The sequence below is a fragment of the Mustela putorius genome, unplaced genomic scaffold, assembly GCF_011764305.1.
Source record: "Mustela putorius furo isolate JIRA1106 unplaced genomic scaffold, ASM1176430v1.1 tig00000095_pilon_pilon_pilon, whole genome shotgun sequence".
NCBI classification, from domain to species: Eukaryota; Metazoa; Chordata; class Mammalia; order Carnivora; family Mustelidae; genus Mustela; species Mustela putorius.
This window is the reverse complement of record NW_025421280.1, coordinates 28694176-28720326: the sequence shown is the minus strand read 5'-3', so window position 1 is coordinate 28720326 and position 26151 is coordinate 28694176. Positions and strand designations below refer to the sequence as shown.

Genomic DNA, 26151 nt, shown 5'->3' with positions numbered 1-26151 from the left:
GGTGACTTGTTGGTAAGGCTGGATTGCCATTCAGAGAGTTTGGCCTCTTTCCAAGTAACCACCGCCTTCCCTTTCCCTATCAAGCATATCATAATTGGTAACTATATTTATTCCTAGATTCCCCCACTAGACTGTGGGGTTCATGGGACTGGGCCCAAGGTGGGTTCTGCCACCGGTATATCACCTCACTTGGCCCACGGCCGGGCGGGGTTTCCAGCTTCCCTGGCCTCCTCGCCCCGCCTGGCATTTGGAGAGTGCCCTGCTTCAGTCGGCCACGCCCGGTCCCGCCCCTCCGCGCCTTACTTCCGGGATGCTTGAGGCAGGAGCGGGAAATAAGGTCACATCGCGTGTACTGCGCCTGCGCATACTCCGCCTCGCGCCTGCGCCTTTCTGGCAGCCCCTCCCCGACCGGACATAACGGTCCGCGCGCGGCTCCCCGGACCGGAAGTGGAGGCGAACTGTCGCGGGGTGCGCCCGGCCTTGCTCAACGCCCGGCAGTCCCCGCCGTCGCCGCCGTCCTCGGCAGCTGCCGAGGCTTCCCGCAGCCGTCATGTCCGCCAGCGCCGTCTACGTGCTGGACCTAAAGGGCAAGGTACATACGGCTTTCCACCCTCCCCGTTGCCAGGCAACCGGTGGGGCCTCGCCCCCTGGAGGGGGACCCACCCTGTTGCTAGGTAACCCGCCAATGGGACCCACCCTAGTCTTAGGCGAAGAGGCCGGTCAACCTCACCTGAGGGCCCCACCCTGTTGCTAGGTAACCTGGCGGGGGCTTCTATCCGGAGCCCCGCCCTGTTGCTAGGTAACACACCTGCATGGCCCCCCTCCCACTGTGGGTCGGGTGCTCAGTCCTCCGTGGGGGCATAGGGGAACCCGAGGCAGCCGGGAGGGCGACCCTCAGTCGTTTTCGAAGCCAGGACTGGCGCTCAGGGGCCGTGCGACCCTTGGCCTGTAGTGGTGAGGCAAGTCGGGGACAGTGTGCCCTCGGGCCAGTCCCGCCCTCCTTATCCGGTGATTTCTCTGGGCCAGTCCCCGCCTGAATTTCTTAAAGTTCGGAGTGACACAGAGTTAGTTAAAGGATTAAGTGAAGTGGGTGGTGGGAGGGCCATTTTACAGAGGGAGAAACTGAGGCACAGAGAGGCGCGCCACCTGCCCAAGGTCACACCAGCCACAGAATGGCAGGTCTAGGAGTCAGCTGATATTTGGGGAGCACCTGTTAGGGGTGCTTAGCTTCCGCCTGCCTTTGGTAAGCAAAATCGGAATCCCTTCTCGAGCTCACAGTCTGGTGGGAGAAAGGGACACTGATCTCAGAAAGCACGAATCAAAGTCAGTTGCCCTCATGAAGCAGTGACGATGTAATAGGAGACTATGCCCTGGCTGGGGGTTGGGGAGGGTTTCCGGGAGGGACTGACAAATCTGGCTGAGACCTAAAGGTAGAGTTGAACGTGACTAGGACCCAGGCACCATTCTCAGAGGACTCCAGGAAAACTTCTTCAAGGAGGGATCTCAGAGCCTTTCCAGGGGGGCTGCTGCCTTCCCCCAAGTCTGTCCTGACTAGGCAAGTGAGAGTATTGGCCTCTTGCATCTGGACGTAAGAGGAACACTACCAACAATGCTAAATCAGTCCTGCCTGGATCTCTGGAAGAGAGGTGGGCATTGGGCCCAGGGGGGCAAGTAGGAGTCAGCTCCAAAGCAGCGGGGAGTGAAGAGGTGAGGTGGCTATCCCTTCCAGCCCCCATCCCAGAGTTCCGCACTCTAGCACTTTCTGAGAGTCCCTCGAGTGGGTCGCCTGCCCTGGATGCCACCCAAAGTCAACAACTAGTGAGGCCCCGTGCTGGACTCCCTTCCCCAGCCCTCAGGCAAGGGAAGACACAGGGCATACCAGGGCCAAGTGGGTGCAGTGTTCCTAGTGTTTTTGTCACGCGTATTCTTCCTTCCATGGGAGCCACTGTGTCCTGGGTTTCCAAAGGCTGCCTTATGTCCGATCTCTCATTCTTTCCGCAAACATTTCATGAGCATCTAGCATGCACCAAGCCCAGTGCGGACTGTCTTATCGTGACTGTACAGTTAGGGCTGAGTTCAAAACCCATCGCTGCTGCTCAGCTATGTGACCTCAGGCAAGTACCTTCCCTTCTCTGAGCCTTGTTTTCCTCACTGCTCACACAGGCTGGTTATGGTGTTACTGTGCAAACTCTCTGAGCAGATGTTTGAGATGGGTTTGCACCACCCATGGCCCACCATCCTTATTAACGCCATTTGGTGCCTCAAGGTCTAGCAGGGGAGACACACGGAAGCGGATGGATCCAAATGGTCAGATCTAGGTAGCTTGCAAAGTATGGACACAGCGCCAGGTAATATAGATGCCAGCCTTGCAGAAGGACAAGTAGTTACAACAGGCTTCCTGGAGGAGGAAGGTGCCAGAGCTGGGACCAGGTGACGGTCAGGTGGACATGGAAGCATCATGGTTGGCCTTGAGGGGTCAGGGGCGGCCTGCTGGGGCTGGTGAGCCAGAAGGCCTGGGTAATGCTGGAGCCTGGAGGCTGGCACCAGCCGGGCCATGGGTGGTTGAGGATGTCCAGATGGGAATGAGGAACATAAGGGACCAGTGGGATCCCGAGAAACAGGAGCCACCACCTCCACAGGAGGAGATTGTAGACGGGGAGGAGCATGACCAGACCTGCCTTTCAGGACGCTCCCAGGGCAGTCATGGCCTTGCCTCCCGGCCTCAGCAACCATCGTGCTGTTTATTACTCCATTCCCCATAGACCTCAGGTTTTAAAAGGACCTTTTGTGCAGACTATATTTAATAAAAAGTAAGGTAATTGCCCATTAAGAAGTTCATGACCACATGTCTATCTGCCAGCCAGAACCTCTGATCGCCAGGGAAACCAGCATGGCCACAGTTAGCTGCTAGAAAGCCTTCATGACATCTCCTTGCCCTTACTTTCTTGTTTCTCTGCAGCTTCTGACACCTCTACCATACTCCTCGGTGGGCTCCCTTTGGTCTCCGAGTAGCTGCTCCCTCTTATTTTGCCCATTTCTGTCTCCATGTACTGGCTTCTCCCCTTGGGTGTTGACTCCTCCTGCTCAGGCCTAGGAGTCCCGCGCACACTTTGGGCAGGCTTTGATTCACGGCCCTATACCAGGGACTCAAGTTTGTGCCACAGCCCAGAATACTTATCTGGAGATCCATTGTCCTCTGGGACACCTCAGAGGTCCCACAGCCACCACAGACCTGGCATTTCCCAAAATGAGCTCGCTGCCACCCCAGACCGGCCCTCTCCCCATCTCAGTGAGTGACACCGCCATCCACGGGACTGCCCTCATTGGAGACCTGGGCATTATCCGGGCCTCCTTTCTCTCCTCACCCCATGTTCACCCCACAGACATTAGCTGAGCACCCACCGGGATCAGGCTCTGTTGTGGGTGCTGGGACACAGTTGTGAACGAGTTAGAAGTGGTCATCGTGCTCAGGGAGTGTTAGACTCTGGCAGAAGGGACGGACCGTGAAAGAGGATAGACGTTCTAGTGCAGCAGGGTTGTGGCAATGAAGGACGAGTGGCGCTGGGCTAGGGAGGGACAGGGTCTGCTCTCTGACTTCTTGGGGGAGGTGCCGCCTGACCTGAGGCTTGAGAAGTTAGAAGAGGCCGGGGCATTCCGGGCAGAGGGAGCTGCAGGTGCGGAGGCCTGGAGGCAGGAACAGATGTGGAGGGCTCAGAGAGCGGCTAGGGGACCGGGATGGCTGGAATGGAGTGACCTGGGGGTGGGGGAGGGAGGGTGGGGGCGAGATGGACTGAGAGGCTTCAGCGGAGCCATGAAGCACCAGTTTGCCATGGGGTTCAGCGTGCAGTTTGCTTTCAGGATGGGGGAGACCGGGGTGGACAGCAGTTTCAGCAGGGAGAATCCCAGTCTGAGTTCTGCATAAGAAGACCCCTCTTTTTTTGTGGGGAAGGAATTGTGGGACTCAAGAGTAGCCATAAGGATAGAGGTTTGTCTCATCAACGTTGCCTGCCTCCCTTCAATCTATCCTGTCTCCTGCCTTTGTCCTCTCATCCGGGACCTGCAGCCCAAGCTCTGAGGTTCTCCTCACTCCACCAACCCAGCACTCGCAGGTCCCACCATGGGCTGCACCCCCGACTCTACCCCGTGGCTTCAGCTAACTTCGTCCCCCTGCCTCTGTCCCCCCGGCCCTTCCGGCCTCAGTTAGAAGGTCACACCCTCGGGAGGCTCTCAGTGCCTCCTAAGCAAGCATCCCAGTGCAGGGACTCTGTTTTGGTCACCTCCGTGTCCCCAGGTCCGGCCTGGTGTATGGCAGAGGGGCACACAGTGCCTGCTGTGGCGGTGAGCGGGCCTCTCTTCAGCCCTGGTGAAGAAGGTGAGCGAGAGAAGTTGCTCCCTGCTCTTTCCTCTGACCATTCTGGGGACTTGGGGCTCCCTGCTAGCAGCAGCCCCCAAAACTGTATACCTGGGGAAGAAGCTGGGCCTTGAGAAGCCAGGAAAGCAATGTTCAGGGAACAGAAGGGACCATGCAGGGGATGAGAACTGGTTAGAATCCAGAGTCACCTCTGCTGGCTTGTGACCGCGGACAGGCCGTGTGACCACGGGCAGACTGTGCATCTCTCTAAAAGTAACAGTCCCGCCGTGTCTGTTCCTGGCAAGGAGTAGCCCGGGCCTGGCCCATGTGCCCATGAGCTTAGCCACTGGGTGCTGGCTCCCTAAGGCCCTCTGGACCTCTCAGGAAGAGGACACAGACCACGAAAGGGAAACTAGGAAAGAGATTCTCATTTTTGACTCTCTCTCTCTGATTCTCTCTCTGTCCTGGCTTGAAACAACAAAGAGTGTATTTTGTGGAACTAGAGGTTCTGAGGCTGGTGCTGCCAGCATGGTTAGCTGTGCAGGGACCCTCTTGCCTTGGTGCCGAGTCCTGCTGCCGCTGTCCTCCCGGGCTCGTGGCAGCAGCCCGGCACACACAGGCAACCAGGGGCCCAGGGCTGACTCAGGCACGGCCGCCCAGAACACCGGTCTCCAGAGAGAGCATTGTGCAGCCTCGCAGAGCTCGGCCTCCTCTTTATCCCTTCCGGGAGGGGTCGCTTTCATGGTCCAGACCGCGTTTATTTGATGAGTTCAGTCATTGTGTAAACCCGGGAAGCCGCATGCACACAGTCCATCACCCCCGAGGCTTCCTCACTCCCCTTGTGTCGAGCCCATCCCCTGGCTGCCACGGACATGTTTTCTGTCACCCCTTGAGAGGGTTTTATGTGAATGCAATCCCCTGGGCCCAGTGGTCCTAGGAGTCCCTCATGCTGCCACCCATGGCAGTAGTCGCTCCTTGTCGTGACTGAGGAGCCTTCCGGGCTGTGGATGGACAGAGTTCTTATTTCCATTCGCCCGTCGAAGGACGATGACTCTCCTTCCAGCCTGATCTATTTACAGTAAAGCTTCAGCGTATTTGGGTCTTGGTGTATATGTATGATTTCGCTTCTCTTGGGTAGATACCTAAGAGAGGAATGGCTGGGTCTTACGCTAGGTCTCCCTGTGTGAGAGCCTGCCAGACTTTCCCGAAGTGCTTGTCCCATGTCAAGTCTCCGGGAGCAGCAGATGAGGGTTCTGGGTGCTGCATGTCCTCACACAGGGGCTGTGAAAGAGCAAGAAAGAAGCAGCAGTGCTAGGACGTGCTTCTCAGGCCACAGGGGGGTTCTGGTGGACACAAACATTCAGCGGTGTCCCCTGAATGGGCGGGCACCCTGACACAGGCAGAAGGGTGGGGTATGTTAGCATAGGCAAGGCTCTGGGAAGGTCTGCATCGAGAGAGCTGACAGGATGTTGTTTTAACCTGGCACCCTACAGTTGGCTCAGTCCCGGACCCCTTGTCCCCTGTTCCCCTCCCCTGCAGAGCAGCCGGCTGGCTGTGTCGCTCACTTTGGGAAATGCAGAGATCAGCATGGCCTGGAGTCTCTGATGGACAGGGCTGTGACTAGCCACCTTCCCACTCCAGGCACCTGGCTTGTGGGCTCACGTTGAAAGCAGTGTTCCTCCCCGCCCTACCCAGGTGCTCATCTGCCGGAATTACCGCGGTGACGTGGACATGTCGGAGGTGGAGCACTTCATGCCTATCCTGATGGAGAAGGAGGAGGAAGGGATGCTGTCGCCCATCCTGGCCCACGGGGGCGTCCGCTTCATGTGGATCAAGCACAACAATCTGTATCGTATCCCTTCGCGGGGCAGCTCCCCGGGGCCTGCTGTGCGCACACACACAGGCACGCACGGGTGACCGAGAGCTCCCTGAGGTCCCTCCCCTGCAGCCTCTGTTGCTCCTTCCCCCTCCCGCTCCGGAGGGACTGGGGGACGGCTCCAGAGTACCACAGGCAGCCTGTAGTCCAGGGGTTGGCAGTCTGTGAAGCTGCCCTGGGTCTGGGCAGTGGCCGCCCGGTGTGGAGGTGGTGGTGGTGTGAGCACCGCAGGAGCCGTCTGACCAGTTCCCAGTCGAACCCGGGGAGGAGACGGCAGCCGCTCACCTCTCTGGGTGCTGCTGCCCAACATCCCCTTCCTCCTCCCTGGTTCCATTATCCGTGACAGTTTCCAGCAGGGCCCAGCCTGGAGGGCCTGCTGTCCCTCCTTAAAAAGCAGCAGAAGGGCATGTGATCCCAGGCTGGAGGACAGAGGCCAGCACTCTGACTGGCCCTCCATCGGTTTCCTGGGTCCCTGCTCTGGGCAGGAAGTGAGGTGGACATGGGTCCCGCCATCCCTTTTGCCTGGAGCTCCGGGCTTAGCCCCAGGGGCTGGGCGGCACGGGTGTGCCATGAACGGGCATGTCCAGGGCACAGCACATGGGCCTGCAGTGGAGGAACCAGCCTCCCCAGGTGGCTCGAGGCCCTTTAGGGAAAGGAACGGGAGGTGTATAGCACATGCTGACTCCATGAGGCAGGGACCCTCCCCTGTGTTGGAGGAAGAGTCTGTGTTGCACATGTTACACACATCACCTCGATGAATCCATGGTCAGGCCTCCATCAAACAAGTAGGAAAATGGAGAGTCCCTTAAAAAGGTTTGCTTTAGGAGCCAAAGCTTGCAGGAAGGGCTTGAGCCAGCGCTGGCCCTGGCTGTCTCCGCTGGAGCCTGGCTGGGGAGCCGTGGGCCTCAGGGGGATCACCTAAACCACTGGCTTTGGGGAAAGACCAGTTGTGGTCCTGCTTTCTGCTCCCCACCCCGGGACGTTCACCCCACCCAAGGTGCACCCCCACCACCACCCTGGGCTTTGGCTCTCGGCTCAGGTAGCAGCTCCTCATGGCAGCCCCGTGGCTGGGGCGGGTTCCCTGTGCCCCTTGCTGCCTCTCTGACGAGGGAGGACTCCCTTGGGGCTGGGACCACATTGGGTGACTGCTGTGTCTCAGGCCTGGCTCAGGTCATAAGCTCAGTGACTCACTGAAGGCCAAGTGAATGTCTAGGGTTGGGTTGAGGGAGGTTCTGAACCCCACATGGCTGTGGGGTCCCCCCTCAGACCTGTGGTGAACCGGGGTCTGCAAGGTACCAGCCCAGGCCTCTGAACACTCCTTAACTGGGGCCTCCAATCAGTGGTTGCCACGTCGAAGAAGAACGCATGCGTGTCGCTGGTGTTCTCCTTCCTTTATAAGGTGGTTCAGGTGAGTCGAACCACAGTCACCCTGGCTCTGCTATGGGCCTCTGCCCATACCCCCTGAGGGCTGCAGCACCCTAGGGAGTTGCAGGGATAGAACCCCGAAAAATGGGAAGGGGGAGCTCCAGCTGCCCCACGTGTGGGATTTTATGGCCTTCGTTGTCTTTCTGACATGGTGAGGAGAGGAAAGTGAACAGAGTGAACAGAGCTCGGGGCAGGTCAGTGCGCCCTGAATCCAGGATTGGCTGGGGAAGGGTGGTGGGCAGCCAGCTGAGAGTCAGAGCTTAGCAAGACAGGCTAGCCAGGAGGAGGGCAGAACCAGATTCTGCTCAGAGATGGGGAGGCAGCGAGAGCAACACATGCAAAGGCCCTGGGGCAGGAGTGCATGTGGGATTGTATGGTCAGGGAGCATCAGGCTGGCCAGGGTGCTCAGGACAGTGTGGGACTGAGCTCAGCAAGGTTGGCAGAGCTGGACTGGGGTTAGGGACGCACAGGGGCTGGAGGGAATTTGGATTCCATTCCAAGAGTGATGAGAGATGGTGGGGAACTCGAAGCAGGAGATTGACAAGACCTGACTGGAGTTGAGATCATCTGGCAGGGTGCTAAATGGAGGAGGAACTAGAAGTCGGCAGGAGGCCAATGAGGAAGTTGCTGCAAGCTCCCACAGGGCAAATGGAGGGCCTGACTGGAGCAGGAGCCGTGGGGTTGAAGAAAGTGGAGAACCAGACCCAGGAGGCCCTGGGTGGGCCCAAGAGAGCTGTGGTTCCCCAGGTGGTGCCATGTGCAGCTAGCTCAGGAGCCACAAGTGCTGGACACTGGGGAATGGGCTGATCTGGGCAATGAGAACACAGGGGCAGGAGAATGTGTGTCCCCCTGGGGAGCCTGAGTCCAGGCTGAGGAGTAGGTGCTCGTCCCAGAGCAGTGGGTCATTTCCTCTGGTGCAGGAATGACTTGTGAGTAGAGAGAGGCCCAGCGGCTGGTCCCACGATGCAGAGGGGCATCAGCGGACCAGAGAAGGGGGAGGGAGGAAGTTTCTTCTCCCTGCAGCGTTTGGCATTTCCTTTTTGCCTTGGTGACTTTCCTTTAGGGTTAGGGCTAATGAAACTTTTCTCCCTTCCCTTCTTTGATTCTCTTAATTTCCTGTTGAACTGGGGGAGATGTGTCACAGCCCAGGGGAGTTGGAAGAGTCCAGAAGAACTCCTTGTTCTGTCCCCAGTGGCTCTTGCCCCTCACCTGAATCACTTGTGACATGCTCAGGGTGATAGTTAACAGTGGGGATTAAAGAGAAGCTCTAATGGGACCCTAGACCCAGTGGGGACCGTTGGGATGGAGAGGAGAGAGGACCCACAGGAATGGAGATGCAGAGCTCTGCCAGCCCCCGAGGATGCCTGCCCTGCCCGCAGCCTGCTTCCTGCCTCTCCGCAGCCAGTGCTATCCTCCTGCCCAGTCGCCGAGCCTGAGGCCTCATCAATGGTCTGTCACTCAGCCTTGCACATGGGCAGATGCAGCGGGTCGGAATGAGGGCTGTGGGCTCTGGGGCCTGAAGGCCAAGTGGCTTCCTGCAGGCGCTTCCCTTGCTTGGCCCCGTGTCACCCATCTGCCGCCCCACCGCAGGTGTTCTCTGAGTACTTCAAGGAGCTGGAGGAGGAGAGCATCCGTGACAACTTTGTCATCATCTACGAGCTGCTGGATGAGCTCATGGACTTCGGCTACCCCCAGACCACCGACAGCAAGATCCTGCAGGAGTGAGTGGGCAGGGTGGGGACCCAGGCCTGGGGACATCACAGCGTTGATGTCATCAGGTGTGGAGACAGGAGGAAATGAAAGCGCCTTCCTGTTGTGAGCTGCCACCCTGTCTCCATCTTCGGTCCAACCTGGGCGTTTGCAGGCTCCTGGGTGGTTGTAGATTCCTGGGCGCTCAGCGTCCCCACACACCACAAGCATGTCGCTCGTGCTAGGTGGTGCACTACGTGCCTTGTCGTTAGGGAGTCACCTCCCTCTGTTTTCATTGTCATACATGAGGCCGAGGAAAAAACGCATTCTTCTTGGCAGCCCTGCCCTTTGCACCGGGGCAGACGGATCAAGTCCCTCCTGGGCACTAGGCCCCGTGGCGAAAGCTTCACCTCTTTGTGTGAGGGGCGTGGCTCCCCATTTTACATGGTGCAGGGGACACTCGGAGAAGCCACATCACTGGCTGGCATCCCGCGCCCATCAGTCCCCAGGTGGGATCAGGGTCACCAGCTTCCCCCCAGGGCTCGGTCCTGGGGGGGTGTCCGTTCCTTGTTTTCCTCCCCACTGCTGTCTCCTTGCCACCCCCGCCCCCAAACTGCGTGCTCTACACTCAGTATAGAGTTTGTTGGGGCTTCTTGACTGTTTTCCAAATGCCGGTGCCCCAGCTCCTGACCCTGGGTGTGGTCCCACAGATACATCACTCAGGAAGGCCACAAGCTGGAAACGGGGGCCCCGAGGCCCCCAGCCACCGTCACCAACGCAGTGTCCTGGCGGTCCGAGGGCATCAAGTACCGGAAGAACGAGGTGTTCTTGGACGTCATCGAATCTGTCAACCTCTTGGTAGGCTCCCTTTCCTTTCTTTGCTGCTTTTAGAGAAATTTTGTCTTCTCCATGATTAAAGAAAAAGCAGCTAGACTTTTAAAACTAGCCAGGCCATGAGAGATGTTTACTTTCTTTCTTTCTTTCTTTCTTTTTTTATCTTTTCCACCTACCTTTTTATTTATTTATTTATTTTTTATTTTCAGCATAATAGTATTCATTATTTTTGTACCACACCCAGTGCTCCATGCAATCCGTGCCCTCTATAATACCCACCACCTGGCACTCCGACCTCCCCTTCCAATTTCTCCCAACTCCCTTCTCCTCTCTAACTCCCCATGTCCTCCATGCTCCACAAATAAGTGAAACCGTATGATAATTGACTCTCTCTTCTTGACTTAGTTCACTCAGCATACTCTCTTCCAGTCCCGTCCATGTTGAAAATCAGACTGTGTGGTCCTGCCAACATTCTTCTTTTTCAGAATTGTTTTAGGTATTTAATTCCTTTGTATAAAATTTTAGAATTGGCTTGTCTTATCTACAAAAAGATTTTGCTGGGATTTTGATTGGTATTCTATTAATCAGTATGGGAGAAAATTGGTATCTTTAGTATATTGTCTCAAAAGCCATAAATGCTATATATCTCTTTCTCTAGTTAGGTCATCTTTGATTTCTTTCATCAACGTTTAGTAGTTTTTTACCACGTGCATGTTTTGTTATAGTTATACCTAACTATTTCATTTTTTTGAAGGTATCATAAATTGTGTATTTTTAATTTATTTAGTGGAACACACCTGTGAAACTCTCTGAGCCTTGAGATATCTTTTTCAGAATTTTTGTTTTAAGAGAGGATGGGCAGAAGGAGAGAGAGAATCTTAAGCAGGCTCCATGCCCGGTGTGGATCTCGATCTCACCACCCTGAGATCATGACCTAGGTCAAAATCAAGAATTGAACATTTAAACAACTGAGCCACCCAGGCAACCCTTTTTCAGGATAATTTTAGCTACAAATTTCAATCCTGTAATAGTTCTAGAATTATTCAGATTTTCTCTTTCATCTTGGGTGAGTTTTGGTAGTGTGTTGTTTTTAAGAAGCTGTTCCATTTCCTCGAAGTCATTGAGTTTATATGCATAGTGTTGTTTATGGTATTCCCTTATTGTCTCTTTAATGTCTGCAGGGTCTATGCTGTTGTCCCCTCTTTCATTCCAGATATTGGCCATATGGCTTTTTTATTTTCTTTGTCGGTTTTGTGAGAGTTTCATCTATTTTATTGATCTTTACCAAGAAGTGGCTTTTGGTTTCATTGATAGTCTCTGTTGTTTTCCTGTTTTCTATTTCATTGATTTCTGCTATTAGCACCAGTATTTTCTTCTCTTGATTTCAGTTTATTTTGCTCTTTTTCCAGTTTCTTTAAGTGGAAACTGAAGATACTGATTTGAAACCTTTCCTCTTTTCTAATATAAATATTTAATGCTGTTAATGTTCAAGTACTATGTTAGCTGCAACCCATAACTGGTTTGTTGGATTTTCATTTTTGTTCAGGATATGTTCAAATTTCCCTTGAGACTTCCTTTTTGACCCGTAGATTATTTAATAAAAGTGTGTTGTTTAATTTTTAAGTGTTCACAAATTTTTCTGTCACTGATTTTTAATTTAATTGCATTATCATCTAAGAATATACTTTTAATAATGTTGGTTTTTTAAATTTTGTTAAAGTTTATTTTATGACCCAGAATATAATCTTATCTTGGTGAATGTTCCTATGCACTTGAAAAAAATGTATATTTTGCTTTTGTTGGGTGGAGTGTCCTGTCAATGCCAATTAAACCCTCTTGGTTGGTGATGTTGTTCAATTCTTCTAGCTTATTTTGCTAATTTTCTCTCTACTAGTTCTAACTATTATTGACAGTATTAAAAGCTCCAGCTGTTAATGGCAAATTAATGCCTTTGCTTAGCAGATTTTGACACTGTGCCAATAAGCACAAGCACATTTAGGATTCTTATGTTTCCTTGGTGAACCAACCCTTTCTTTTATCATTATATAATATCCCTCTTTATCCCTAGTAATTTTTTTTGCTCTGAAGTCTGTTATTAATATTGTTATTCCAGAATTCATTCAATCAGTGTTTACACATTATGTGTCTTTCTATCCTTTTACTTCTTTTTCTAATCCTTTTATTTTATTTTTAAAGATCTTATTTTTTAGTAATCTCTACCCCTAGTTTGGGGCTCAAACTCACAACCCTGAGATCAAGAGTCACACACTCTACTGACTAAGCCAGGCAGGCACCCTGTCCTTTTATTTTTAACTTACATGTATCATATATCTTGTAGACTGCATATAACTGGGTCATTTTTAAAAGGTTTTTATGTAAATTCTAGTAAGGTAACATACAGTATAATATTAGTTCCAGGTATACAATACAGTGATTTAACACTTCCATATATTATCCAGTGCTCAAACTGGGTCATTTTTAAAAATCTGTTCTAGGAGTTTGTCTTTTAATTGATATGTTTAGAGCATTTATACGTACAGTAATTATTAATTTGTTAGATTAAAATCTACCATTGTATTACTTGTTTTCTTTTTGTTCCCTCTGTTTTTTTATTCTTTTGGGGTTTTTTCCCCCCTCTATCCTTGTATGGTCTGGATATTTTTAGTTTTCCCTTTCATTTCTTCATTGTGGTCATTATTATATTTCTGGATAGTTTTTTTTTCTATAAAATGTTGTTGCTATAAAATGCATACTTATCTTTTCATCCTCTACTTAGAATCAATATTTTATCATTTCAATTGGAATCCAGAAACTTTCCTACCCCTTGATGCTAGAATTGTTCCATATATCCATCTAGATTCATTGGAAACCACATCAGGCAGTGTTAAGATTTTTTTTTTTAATGATTTTATTGATTTTTTTGAGAGGACATGGGAGTGTGAGAGAGGAAGTGAGGGAGAGCATGAGAAGCGGGGAGGGGCGGAGTGGGAGGGACAGGCAGACTCCCCGCTGAGCAGGGAGCCTGGAATCCTGACTTGAGCCAAAGGCAGATGCTTAACCGACTGAGCCACCCGGGCGTCCCAGACAATGTTAAGATTTTTGCTTTTAATTCTCAAACACTGACAGCAATCAAGAGTGGAAGAATAACAGTCTTCCACATAACCCAGACATTTGACACTTCTGTTGCTTTCCCTTCATTTCCTGACTTTCCAGGTTTCCTTCTGGGATCTTGTCCCTTCCCCCTAAGCGGTAGAACTGCTTTTAGCAGGTCCTTCAGAACAGGTCCACTTGGTTTTCCCTCATCTGAGAATGTCTTCCTTTCACTTTCATTCTGGAGGATACTTTGACCGGATATCAAATTCTGGGTTGACAGTTCTCCTTTGGTACCTTGAAAATGTCCTGCCTTCCCTCGGGGCTACATGCTTCCTGGCGAGAAATCCACAGTCACTATAGTCACCCTTTAGGGCATTGCATTTCATAGGAGCCTTCCAAATTTTGTGTTTGTCTTTAATTTTTAGCAGCTAGATCATGATGTGTCTGGGTATGGGTATCTTTGGGTTCTATTGTTTGGGATTTGTTTGGCATCTCAAATCTGTAGGCTTACATCTTCTACAGAAATTGGGATGTTTTCAGCCAGTGTTTCCTTAAATAGGTTTGCATCACTTCACTCTTTCTCCTTCCTTTTGAACTCCAGGGACATGAATGTTAGACCTTTTGTCAGTGACCCAAGGGTTCTGAGGCTCTGTTCATTTTATCCCAACTTTTTTTTTCTTTTGGTTGTTTATATTGGATGATTCCTTTTGATCTGTCTTCAAATTCACTGACCCTTTCCTGTTTTGTCCCCATTCTGCTATTGTGCCCATCCAACAAGTTTTGTATTTCAGTCATTGTATTTATTAGCTCTAAAAATTCCATTTGATCCTTCTTCCTGTAGTTTGCTTCTCTGCTGAGACTTTCTATTTTAACATTTGCTACCAGGGTGTTTGTGATTTTTACCTAGTTGTTTAAGGTCTTTGTCAGATAATCCTAGCGTTTACATCAGGGTTGGGACCTGTTGACTGTATTTTTCCATCTGAGCTAAAGTTTTCATGGTTCTTTGTATGCCAAGTATTTTTAGATTTGATCCTGGACTTTTTGAATATTCTAAGATTCTAGGTATTGTTTAGATTATACCAGAAGCGTCATTATTTGTGTGTCAGCTGACAGTTGACCTGGTTAGGTTCTAGCCACAAGTTGCACTCTCCAGTCCATGGGCAATGAGTATCAGTTCAGTTTTCAAAGCCTTCATGCTGTTTGCTCTTTGAGCTTATCCGGAGTATGCACCACCCGGTGGTCAGTCTGGGACTGTGCAGTTTGTATCTCAAAGCCTTTGGCATGCTAATGAGCATCATAGCCACCCTTGCCTAGTTCTAGAGAGCTCCGTGGAGACCTAAACAAGTGCATGGGTTTGTTTCCCTGGACTCCTCATTCTCAGTTACCTTTCTGGTACTTTCCAGTTGCCTTGGGCATCCCTTTTTGGTTCTGTGACCAACTGGGGACTCCTGATCCCTGTGCTTGTCTGCAGTGGGCTCCCATCCTGGGTTTGCCCCACCCTCTGGGAACAGCAGTTATGTGGCCTGGGGCCTGGGTGTGAGAGAACAGACAAAAGGGGGGAACTAGGGGATTTCTGTACTTGCTCTAAGAGGCAGGAGTTCCCCTTCTGGCCCTAAAACCAGAGCTAGAGGATTCTGCAAGCTCTGTCTGCACCCCAGTGCTCACTTCCACTTCCAGGTTTCCTCTGCACTTCCGCACGAAGGGGGAGGAGGGCGCTCTCCTACACCGGTTCTTCCCAGATCCCCCTGCTGCGCCTTCCAGTCTTCCGTGCTTGCCCATGCACCCTGCCTAGGTTTGTCATGTAGTCAGTGGCAGGGAAGGGGGATGAGAGCCGACCCCATGTCGCCTTCAGATTACCATGACTGGGCCAATCCCATTGTGTAACTCACTTAGTTGTGCCCATTTCCAGGTGCTGCAGACAGTGCAGAAACAGGCAAACTTATTCATCCTCAGACATGTGTTTGGGGCATCTCCCACCCCTGGGTGGGATTCCTGGAACGTTGAGTTCCCCGCTGTGGAATTGCCAAGAGTGCTTCCCCAACAGATTCTCCCAGTGGACTTAACGTAAACATATTTGCCTTCTTACTGTTAAAGTCGTGGAGCAAGACAGTGGCCTCGGTAACCACAGGCCTCTCCCGTCTCGGGACCTTTGTCTGAATTATTTATTGAGCCCAGAACATGGTGTCTCAGACTTTAGAGTGTCCTGGGCTAGAAGAGTAAATCCCAAGGAGTAGTTTCTACATAGCTCTATGTGAAAGCACTAGGAGTTCACGGGGTGTCCAGCGCAGTGCACCCCAGCATGCGTCTGTGCCCGAAGGAGCCCTTTTCTTCCATACACAGGGCACCATGAGGGTGTGGATACCCCTATGTGTCAGAACACCAGACTCCGGGGTCTGACTGCAGAGCCAGCAGCTGAGTCAACATGGGCCTCCAGATTCTGGTCATCTGGACGCAGTGGGGTCCTTCAGCAGCTCAGCAGCCATCTCTGCTGTGCCCACCTGGCCTGGTTGCTGCCCGCAGAGCTGAGATTAGCCTCGTGGGCTGCACCCTTCCTGAGCCTGCCTTCCCGGCTCATGTGCTCAGTTACAGGGGGCTGAGGAGTCCCTACTCCCCAAGGGGAAGATGGCCCTCCCAATCTAGGGGAAGTCACCCCTGGGAGCCTGGAGGGCCTCCTGAGTAAGGCCAGGCAGTGCCAGAGCCCGGCTGGCCAGCGAGGGCCCCCATTAGCACGTGCTCTCTGAGGACCTTCTGCCCCCCCAGGCACTGTCCTCATGCTGGCCCGGCGGTGAGCAGCCTGACACAGCCTGTCACCTGAGGAGGGGCAGAGGTGGGCAGGCAGAGCTGGCAAGAGGCAGGGGAGGAAGAGGTGGCTGCTGTGTGCTGTGGGGACAGGGAGGTACCTGCCCACTAGGGTCAGTGGGGGACAGCGTGGCCAGAGTGGAGTGAGCTGCGAGGGTGGGGGTAATGGAGCCAGACCGTGCAGGGCCTTCTGGCATGTTGTGTGCCTTTTCTGGGGTTGTCATCTGCTTGGTGCCTCAGGTCTGTGCCTCCCTCAGAGGTAGAGGGCTCACCTGTGTGCATGCGGGGCTCTCCAGACACTCCAGTTAAAGGCTGGACGGGTTCTCCTCCTCCTCTGCCAAGAGAGGCAGCCCTGCACCACGAGAGTGTGGCTGGCCCCTCTGGGCCCCTGTGTTCACAGCCCTGGTTCTCACCTGTGTGTGTGGACATGCTGATATGGGGTGGCAGTCCCAGCTGTGGCCCCAGCACCTCTGCCAGCCAACACATGGCCTCTGCTCTGTGCCTCAGTGTCCTTGTGTGTCAAGAGGCGTTGCAGCAGCCTGGCTCTCTCAGGACAGTCTCAGGGCTTGCTTGTTGGCCTGCCGTGACTGTCTCATTGCGCTCAGTTGCTTCCTGGTGTGCATGTGAGGTAGAGGGTTGCCCGAGTCAGAACCCTGGCCTGCAGGCTGTTGAGGCGCGCAGAGCCCCACCCGGAGCAGAGAAAGGGCTCAGTCAGTTACCGTACCTGTGTAAATGTACTGTTATTTTGGATCGGTGGTACCAGACTTCAGGCCACCCCCGGGGAGCAGGGAGGGGTCAGGGTCCTGGAAACCCCATCTTTAGGAAGTAATAGAAGTAGAAGAAAAGCAAGTATGGCCTGCTCCGAAAGAGGCCTGCCCGCGTGGCCTGAGGCCCTGGCACAGAGGCCGGATGAGAGGCAGGTGAGGCTCGCCCAGCTCAGGGGATGGCGAGAAGGGCATGGAGAAGGGGCAGCTGTGAGTGGGGACGTCCCATCACACCCGCCTCGCCATCCCCCAGGTCAGTGCCAACGGCAACGTGCTGCGCAGCGAGATCGTTGGCTCCATCAAGATGCGGGTCTTCCTGTCCGGCATGCCCGAGCTGCGCCTGGGCCTCAACGACAAGGTCCTCTTTGACAACACGGGCCGTGAGTACCCCGCCGACCCCACTGCGCCCCTGTGGCTGAGCGGAGACGAGGGGATAGTCAGCTGCATGAGGGAACACGCAGATCTCAAGCACTTGCTTCAGACACATTTTCACGTTGTATACGAGACAGCTGTGAAAACAAACAAATCAATACCTGGACATAGAAAGTACGGAAGAGCGAAGATCCTAAAGTCAAGTCCCCTCACCGCCCCATGGGCCAGAGAACACGGGCCAGTGCCTTAGATGTTAAGTTCCAGGAGGGTCACGCAGCAGGTCCGCGACCCCGCCCTGTACCATCTTGGAAGGAGCAGTGGGCTCAAGGTTAGGCCTTATTCTTTCCCCTCCCTGCGGAGCTCCTGCCCCTGCATGGGGCATGTGGTCTGGGCTGCTGGAAGGCCGCACACAGTGGCTCTAGCTCTCCCATCTGGCCTGGATGTGGTGGGAGACCCCAGGGGCCTGGCTTCCTGAGGCTCTGTGTTTGCAAACTAGACTGCCAGCCACAGGAGCCATGGCCGCACTGTCAGACCTACCTCCACAGCAGCAGAACTGAGGGTCTCTCCAGTGTTGGGCCATCAGGGCGGCTCCTGTCTCTGGCTGGGCCCAGCCTGCACAGCTCCTCTGAGGGTTAGAAAACCAAGACAGGAACCCAGAACCCAAGGGATGATGATGGGGCCAGGGCATCCTGGGAGCCCTGAGCCGTCCGTGTGCATTGCCAGCCTGGTCTACTGGTCGTTCAGCAAACGTTCCTGAGTGGCAGCCCTGGCTAGACCTTGGCCTAACTGCTGCGGACTCAGACTGAACCAGGCCACCCAGCCCTGCCCTCAGCATGTGCCCAGTGTCGGGATGCGACAAGGCTTCCGAGGGGCTAAGGAAGGACAGGGGAGGTTGCCTGGGAACCCAAGCCCCTTGGCCATCATGACCCACAGATTTAAGAGGCAGCTCTGCTCTGCCAGGGGTGAGCCCAAACAATGGGAGTGTCGCTGACAGACCCAGAGGGCCTAGGATCTGTCCCGCTCTCACCCTTGCCCCCCCACCCAGGTGGCAAAAGCAAGTCCGTGGAGCTGGAGGACGTGAAATTCCACCAGTGTGTGCGGCTCTCCCGCTTCGAGAACGACCGCACCATCTCCTTCATCCCTCCAGATGGCGAGTTTGAGCTCATGTCGTACCGCCTCAACACGCACGTGAGTGTGCCCACAGGCCCCCGCCCAGACTCCGCAGAGCCCATGTTCCACAGCCCAGGGCGCTGCACTTTCTAAGGGGCCAGACCCCATTCTAAGCAGCCCCAGTGATGTGTTCTGCATTTTCACGGAGACCCCCTGGTCTCTTTGTCCATCCCAGTCTGGCTGTGGACTCCTTTGATAGCCCTGGGTGTTGGCACGCTGGGCTCACACCCGGGCAGATGGTCCCTTGCCCTGGGCCTCAGTTTCCCCTCTATGAGATAGGCCTGTGTAAAATGACCATGTGTGAGTGCCACCTTCACTCTCCTCAACAGGTCAAGCCCTTGATATGGATCGAGTCCGTGATTGAGAAGCATTCCCACAGCCGCATCGAGTACATGATCAAGGTGCGCGTGCAGCCCGCACACAGTTAGCCTGGGGATGCGGGCAGAAAGAGAGGGGGCTGGTGGATGACCCCGCCTGTTCAGGGCCTCTGACATTGGTCCTAAGCAGGGCAGGGGCCCCATGCCTCTGTGCTCCCTATTCTGGGAGATAAGCCCTGTGACTGATGCTCGTGCTGCCTCATTGTGAGCCAGAGGGAAGGACGGGGAGCCCTGAAGGTCAAAGGGACTGGAGGGCATAGGGAGAATCTCAGGTGGTTGAGAGGGTGTGAGCTGTGCCTAGAGGACTGGGGGTCGGCTTGGTGGGGCCCACAGGCCAGGCCAAGGGGTGTAGGGCCCTGGTGGGAACAGGCTGGGTGGGGGCTGGGCTCTCACCTGTGCCTTCCACAACCTTGGCCGCACCGGCCTCATCTCCAGGCCAAGAGCCAGTTTAAGCGGCGATCGACAGCCAACAACGTGGAGATCCACATCCCCGTGCCCAATGATGCCGACTCCCCCAAGTTCAAGACGACAGTGGGGAGTGTCAAGTGGGTCCCCGAGAACAGCGAGATCGTGTGGTCCATCAAGTCCTTCCCGGTGAGTGCCCTTTTCAGTGGGATGCCCCTTGACTTCCAGGCACACCGCATCTGCTCCCTGTCCCCACCACAGTGCAGCAGCCTCGAAACCGGGGCATGGGGCTGTGATCTGCACGTGGGGATTCTGAGAGGCCAGTGGACAGAGCTGAGGGGCTGGCTGAGCAAAGAGAGGAAGAGGAAGCTGGAGCTGGGAGAGGCAGCTTATGCGTGAACGGCCTATCTTCCGCATCGGGCAGCACCCTCAACCCCATTGCCCTCTCTCTGACACTGGTTCAGAACTCAGCTTCCCTTAAGGGACCAGACTGCCTTGCGGCCTGAGCAGCGTGGGTTTCAGGAATCCAGCACCAGCTCCAGGAATGTAGAACACTTCAGGCTGGCCCAGCTGCCTGGCTTGTGTTCAGGATTTTCAGCACTGGAATCCGGGTGTGCAGCCAGTCGTGCCCACAGAGCCTGAAGGTGGATGTGTGCTCCTGGGCCGGCCATGGCCCACTGCCATTTTCTTCTTTTAAACAAGATGAAGCACCTTTTCTTATGTCTGAGGGCCATTTGCATTTCTTTCCCTGGAAGCTCTCGCAGCCACCTCTTGCTCATTTTCTGTCAGGTTTGGTCATTTCCTTCGTTTCCGAGAGCTCTGTCTATATGAGCAAAATGAGCACTTTTTCTTTGCTGTAAGTTGCAAATGGTTTTCCCCCCTTTAATGTTTCTCTTGGCTTTGTTTCTGGTAGTTTTTGCTGTGTGACCTTTTTTGATTCAATTAATTCTTTGTTTCATTATTATTTAATGTCAGATTTCTTGATCTTTTCCTTTTATAATATCTGAATTATAAGTCATGCTTTGAAATGCTTTACTATTCCCAGATGTAAAGGAATTCATCCATATTTACTTCTGGACCCTGTGTGGTGGCAGTTTTCACCTTAGATTTTAGGTACTTTCAGAGCTGGGTCTGATAAATGGGGGGAGGTGCAGGTTCTGTTTTATCTTTTTCCAAATAGCTATCCAGTTTTTGAATATCGTTTACTAAAAGGTCCGTCTTCTCCCCAGTGGGTTGAAATGCCATGTTTATTAAATATCAGATTTTCACACAGCGAAAGAAGTCTTTCTGAATGTCCTGTTGTCTCTCTGTCCATGCAGCAAGGCCATATTTTAACTCAGGGCCTTATTCTCTGTTTTAACATCTGGTAAGGCCAGGCCCACCCCACCCGAACTTACTCCCATCCCCCCATACACACATCACTTGTTTGTTTCCTGGTGATTCTTGCTTGCTTACTTGTTCGGTGTTCCTTACAAGTTTTAGAATCAGTTTGTTGGCACTAAATTTATAAGTCAATTCGGAAGTGCAAACACCTTTATGAGGCTTTGTGCCAATGTCACCTCAGTGCTTTGGGACTGTCTTCACGTTTACCTTATGTACCTCACATAGCTTCTCTCTTGCTTTAAAAAGTACTTCATCGAAGTACAACATGTAGAAAAGTAGACAGACGAAATGTGGACAGCTCAAGGAGTTTCCTCGGCAGGGATACATCCGTGTGTCCAGAACCAGGCGAAAGCCGCAGAATGCCCCCCAACCGTCAGGAGCCCCCAAGGCTCCTGCCAGTTTGCACATTTCTCATTAAGATGAGCTTTAAGTCAGCGTGCTAGTGAGTGGGGTCTGGTCTTCAGCTGTGCCCTCCAGGGGGTAGCCGCTATTTGCATGGTAATTTCTGCTCTGGTTCCTTACCGGGTGTCTGCTTTCGTGTTGTTGTTCTTTGAGTTCCTGTGGGTTTTCAGATATCCTCTCGTATCATTTCAGCCAAATACAGTTTTCCCTTCTCCTCTGCTCTTCTCGGGCATTTGATGGCTCTGGCACCTCCTTGCTTTGGCTGCTGTCTCTGGGACCTGTAAGACGCGGTGGACAGTGGCCGCCTGGTCTTGCCGCAACCCAGAGATGCCAGTCAGGTGTCCCTTCCAAGTCCGACGCTGCACGGGGCTGTGGATTTGACCCAGCCCCACTTTACTGCGGTTCTGACACAAATGGGTGACAGACTTATCCAGGTGCCCCTTCAGCGTGTCTCAGTTCGGGTCTGTCCGTGGGTGGAGCTGGACCGTCCCCGGAGTTCTGGCAAACTCCGCCTGATCTTTCCTTTTCCGTGCACCATTGGATTCTATCAGTAACACTGTATGTGACATTTTCACTTTGATGACCTGTTTCACTTTGATGAGGCTGTTTTTTCGGTGTACTGTCTGCCAGGGTTTGTGTTATGCCTGCTTTGTAAGTACTCTGTGTCCCGTCTCCGTGCTGCAGAACAGTTAAGTGGCCAGGACGTCGTCTGGTCTTGAGAAGGTTGATAGAATTTGGCCATGTGACCTTCCAGATCTCGACTACTTTCTTCATCTCTTCTGTAGAAACCGGGTCGTCAGAGTTTCCATTTCTGTCGGAGACTGGGTAAATCATATTTCCCTTCAACATGATCCATCCTAAGCAGACTTCCGCCGTTGTCTGCAAAGTTGGAGAAAGTGGTCTTTTTTTACCTCCCATTCACCTATAAAGTTACTTCTTCCTTATTCTTTCTTCTGGTGTGTCTTTGGGCCTTCTGGTTCCCTGGATAAGGCTGCCTAGCAGCTTATCTTTTTGTTTTTATTTTCCAGGTTTGCTTTTTAATTTTGTTGTAATATTTTTCTGTCTTTTACAAGTCTTTGATTTGAATTTCTTCATCCTTTTTTTGTTCTAATTTTTCAAGTTAGATATTTTCATTTGATGATCTTGTTTTAAACTTTATATTAATACAAGTATTTAAACCATAGATGTTGCTCTGAGCCCTGCCTTACCTGGGTAACCCATAGTTTCTGACACGTAATATTTGACTTGCTCATCTAGAAATCTGTAACTGGATAGAGTTGATTATCGTTCTTTTTTTTTAAAGATGTATTTATTAATTTTAGAGCGAGCGTGCAGGAGCATGGAGGGAGGGGCAGAGGGCGAGAGAATCTCAAGCAGACTGTCTGCTGGGTGCGGAGCCCAGTGCGGGACCCCAAGATCGTGACCTGAGCTGAAATCACAAGTCAGACGCTCAACCACTTGAGCCACCCAAGCACCCCATGGTTCTTTCCTAAGTCCCTAAGGGGCGGGCCTTCTGACTTTCATCTGTCCTCACTGCGGAGCGCTGGAGCCAGAGAGTGTTGTTTGGACTGTTTCTACTTCTGGGATTTCTCGGCGTGTTTGTCGTGTGCTAACAGAAGGTCCAAGTTTGTAAATGCCGCAGGTGCACTTGGTAGGAGGACGAGGCTTCTGGTACCGGGGTAGGGAGCCCTCGAGGTCTGCCCACTTGGCGCTGCCTTCCTCTGGTGCCCTCTGCCCATCATCTAGCGTCTGCTTAACAGAGGTTGCGGCTGTGTTAGCTGTGGACACTCGGGACTATGATCCCTTCCGTCTGGACACAGGACTGCAGCCTTCAGGACTGCGGCCTGGCCTCCCTTCTTGCCCTGAATTCTCCCCGGTGACAGCAGCCCCCACTCTGTTTTGCTTGGTCCTCCTGCTGGGGGATCTTCTGTCTGCTGTTCCAGCACAGAGCTGTGTTTTGGGCTGTGAGCCAGCCTGGAGGCCTGCCTCGTTCGTGGGAGAATCAGACCCATGGACGTCGACATGACGGACCCAGGGTAGGGGAGCCCACGTCCACCGCCCCGCCGGGAGGGCCTGCCCCCTGCAGGTGCTTTTGCTTTCATTTTCCCTTTTGTCTTCGTAAGGCCCAGATTTGGGGTCTGGTTATTGTCTCATACACAGGCTGGTGGAGCTGATTTTATTCCTTTGCCACCTGCTTTGTCTGCTGTTAGGACCCCATTTTTCTCCCCTCATTGTCCCAGAGTCTTTACTCAGCACATGTGCCTGACTCGTACGGAGTCCCCGCTCTCACGCTGGCCCCCGGGGGTGGTGAGCAGAGACTGGCACCGTCCCAGGGCAGGGAACCTGAGCGCCGCCCTGGGGAACTGGGGCGCAGCTCTGCTCTACCCGAGAAGTGCGAGGACAGCCCACGACTCGGGGTGGAGGCAGCTGGTCGGCAGCCACTCCTTCCAGGAGCCTGGGGATCGAGGCCTACATGGTCCTTGGTGTGGCCAGAGCTGGGCTGTCTTTGCTCCCCACTGCTGTAGGCAAGGCACACCGGGCCCCTGGACAACCAGAGCACGATGCCTTCCTCCCATGCAGGACTGGGCTTCCGGTTCCTCCTGACTCTGCCTCAGGCCCCATCTCCAGAGCCACTGCTCAGCCTCCGGGGCCAGCGCTGCCCTCATCCTACCCCTCTGGGAGCAGGACTCCAGTCCAGCTCATCGTCAGCCCCCGACCCCGGTCTCTTTTGTCACCTCCCTCTGTTCACCGTCCCTCACTTGGACCTTTCCCCTTCTGCTTACACATGCTGACCGGACGTTGGACATGTTGGGGTGTTCACTTGGACTCTGGCCTGGGCCAGAGAGCCCGAGTCCTACAGAGGCACCTGCACTGTCTGTCTCGGTGCTCTGTGCCCCCACTTCCTTCCTGAGGCCTGTCGGGCTAGGCTTCCTTGCAGCGACTAGTCTGCCCTCCCTGAGAGTCTGTGAAACTCTCCCGATGCTTGGAGTTCACGGATTTCCCCTGGCACGGCTGGCCAGACAGTCCGTGAGGCCTGGGTGAGTGTAAATGTGCTGGAGGAGCCGAGACTCTGGGTGACCACGGCCACGCAGGAAGGGGCTCATTGGCCAGGCCAGCCACCTGGAACTCTCTGGGGGCAGCTGTCCGCCTGACCGTCTCTGCTCGTGTGCTCCCGCAGGGAGGCAAGGAGTACCTGATGCGGGCCCACTTCGGCCTGCCCAGCGTGGAGGCGGAGGACAAGGAGGGCAAGCCCCCGATCAGCGTCAAGTTTGAGATCCCCTACTTCACTACCTCTGGCATCCAGGTGCGTACGGCCGGGGTCGCCGGGGCCCCGGAGCGGACGTGGCCAGGCCCGGCTGTCCGTCCCGGCTCAGAGAGCTGCAGATGACCGCCTCAGCGAGGGTGCCGGACAGCCTGTCCTGGGGCGCCGCGGTGCTGCCCTGCTTCTGCCGCTCTCCACACCTGTCTACCCAGACCTGACCCCGCGCTTCAGCCCCAAGCTCAGAGATTCGTTTGACCCCCAGAACTCGAGTCCAAGCCTCTCTTGGCCACACACTCGCCACCACAGGGCCTGTTTCCCTAGGCATCTCCATGGCAAGTCTATGAGGGGCCGGGCCCCCCTCCCCAGGAGTCTGCTGGAGCGCCGGGCCTGAGGGTGCACCTCCAGCTCTCTCCCACCCCTTCCACGGTGACTCCTCCCTCCCTTGGCATCCGCAAGTGACAGGCCCCGCCCACCCGTCTCCTCCTCTGCCTGTGCTGCCCTGGTCCTCGGCACAGCCTTCCCTCCCTGGCCTTGGGAGGGGGTTGGTGGGGAGGACAAAGAGGGGCCAGCGCATACACGCCCTGCTGCCTGTGCCCTAGGTGCGCTACCTGAAGATCATCGAGAAGAGCGGCTACCAGGCCCTGCCGTGGGTTCGCTACATCACTCAGAACGGAGGTGCGCATGGCTGAGAGGGCGGTGGGCGTGCAGCAGCCCCTGGGTCTGGGGGAGGGGACTCCCCCCACCCCCAGACCCAGGTACAGAGCAGAAAACCAATGCTTCCCTCCCTGATTGTAGATTACCAGCTTCGGACCCAGTGAGGGGCCCTGCAGCCAGCGCCCCCCGGCCCCGGCGCTGGGGCTCCTGGCGGAAGCACCAGGAGAAAGCACCTGCCAAGCCTGCTGGATGGAGGGGGGGCACCCCTGGCCACCGGCCACCCTTCCGGCTCCTCCCGGGGACCCCTCCTCTTCCAGGCACACCTGCTCTGCCGTTGCCACTCTCGTCTCTGGGTCCCTCCTCCCAGACGAGGCTCATCTTCGAGAAGTCTTGTCTCTCTGCCCCCTGAGTCAGTTTGAGGGGAAGGAAATGAAATCTTTCCCTCTAGAGATCAAATACAGCCTTCTGTGCTGTTGAGCCCCCAGGCACCAAAAAGATGGGGAGACGCTCACCCAGCCACTGGCTGCACGCGGCCTCTGGCCAGGCCGACTAGGCCACTGTTCGGTTGCTGTTCTGTTGAATGTTCTAGGTTCATGAGTGTTCCTAGTTTCTGTCCCATCTGTTCGTTGTTGTTTACGTGCACCCCACTGTCCGTGCCTCCCGCCCTTTGTCCTGAAGCTCTTGGGCAGCACTTAGTGAGGGCACAGTGCCCTCCTCCGCAGCGAGGCCCACGCGACACTGGGTTCCCTCCCATTGCCTGGCCTGACCCCGGCCCGCGCCTCTGCGGCAGAGGCTCCTCCTCGGGGGCTCCCGGCCTCGCGGAGATGCTCTCCCAGAGTCCGCCACACCGTGCGATGCTGTCACTCAGCCACATCAGTGTTTGTCCCACCAAGGAGGTGGTGGCCTCAGAGGGCTGGGGGCACAGGTCACCCCCATCTGTGCTGGTTCACCCCACCACCACCCTGTCTATGTTAATGTCATGATTACATTAAATTCCATTACTTAAAGGTGCTGCCTGCTTTCCCTCTGATGCGGCACGTGGTCAACTCCTCCTGGGTGAGCAGGGGCAGGTGTGGGGCTCCCATCAACCCCCGTGCTGGCCCGATGGTCTCCCTCAGAGTGTGATCCTCAGAGCAGCAGCGTCTGTGTCCCCTCTGAGCTCACCCGAAATGCACATTCACAGATCTACCCTTACCTGCCAAGGAGAGTTCATAGGTTCCATGTGATTCATGCATGTGCTGGAGTTTGAGAACCACTACCTGATCCACAGAGGGGATTATGGCAGGGGGCGCCTG

At 54.1% G+C, this 26151-nt stretch overlaps 1 protein-coding gene across 2 annotated transcripts; it reads left to right on the top strand.

The window, feature by feature from the left end:
• Window positions 1-423: 423 nt before the first annotated feature.
• On the top strand, window positions 424-25863 carry AP1M1 (adaptor related protein complex 1 subunit mu 1). Of its 2 annotated transcripts, none has more exons than XM_004761084.3 (12): window positions 424-592; window positions 6047-6203; window positions 7568-7635; window positions 9243-9373; window positions 10052-10199; window positions 17085-17211; window positions 18249-18391; window positions 18703-18774; window positions 19186-19344; window positions 24119-24244; window positions 24802-24877; window positions 24998-25863. In XM_004761084.3, the coding sequence occupies exons 1-12, from the start codon at window positions 551-553 to the stop codon at window positions 25018-25020; spliced, it is 1272 nt and encodes a 423-aa protein (XP_004761141.1). In that variant the 5' UTR covers window positions 424-550; the 3' UTR covers window positions 25021-25863. The 2 variants fall into 2 exon arrangements, with proteins under 2 accessions (XP_004761141.1, XP_044938243.1); XM_045082308.1 differs by lacking the exon at window positions 424-592 and adding an exon at window positions 4354-4372.
• The last annotated feature ends 288 nt before the right edge of the window (window positions 25864-26151 follow it).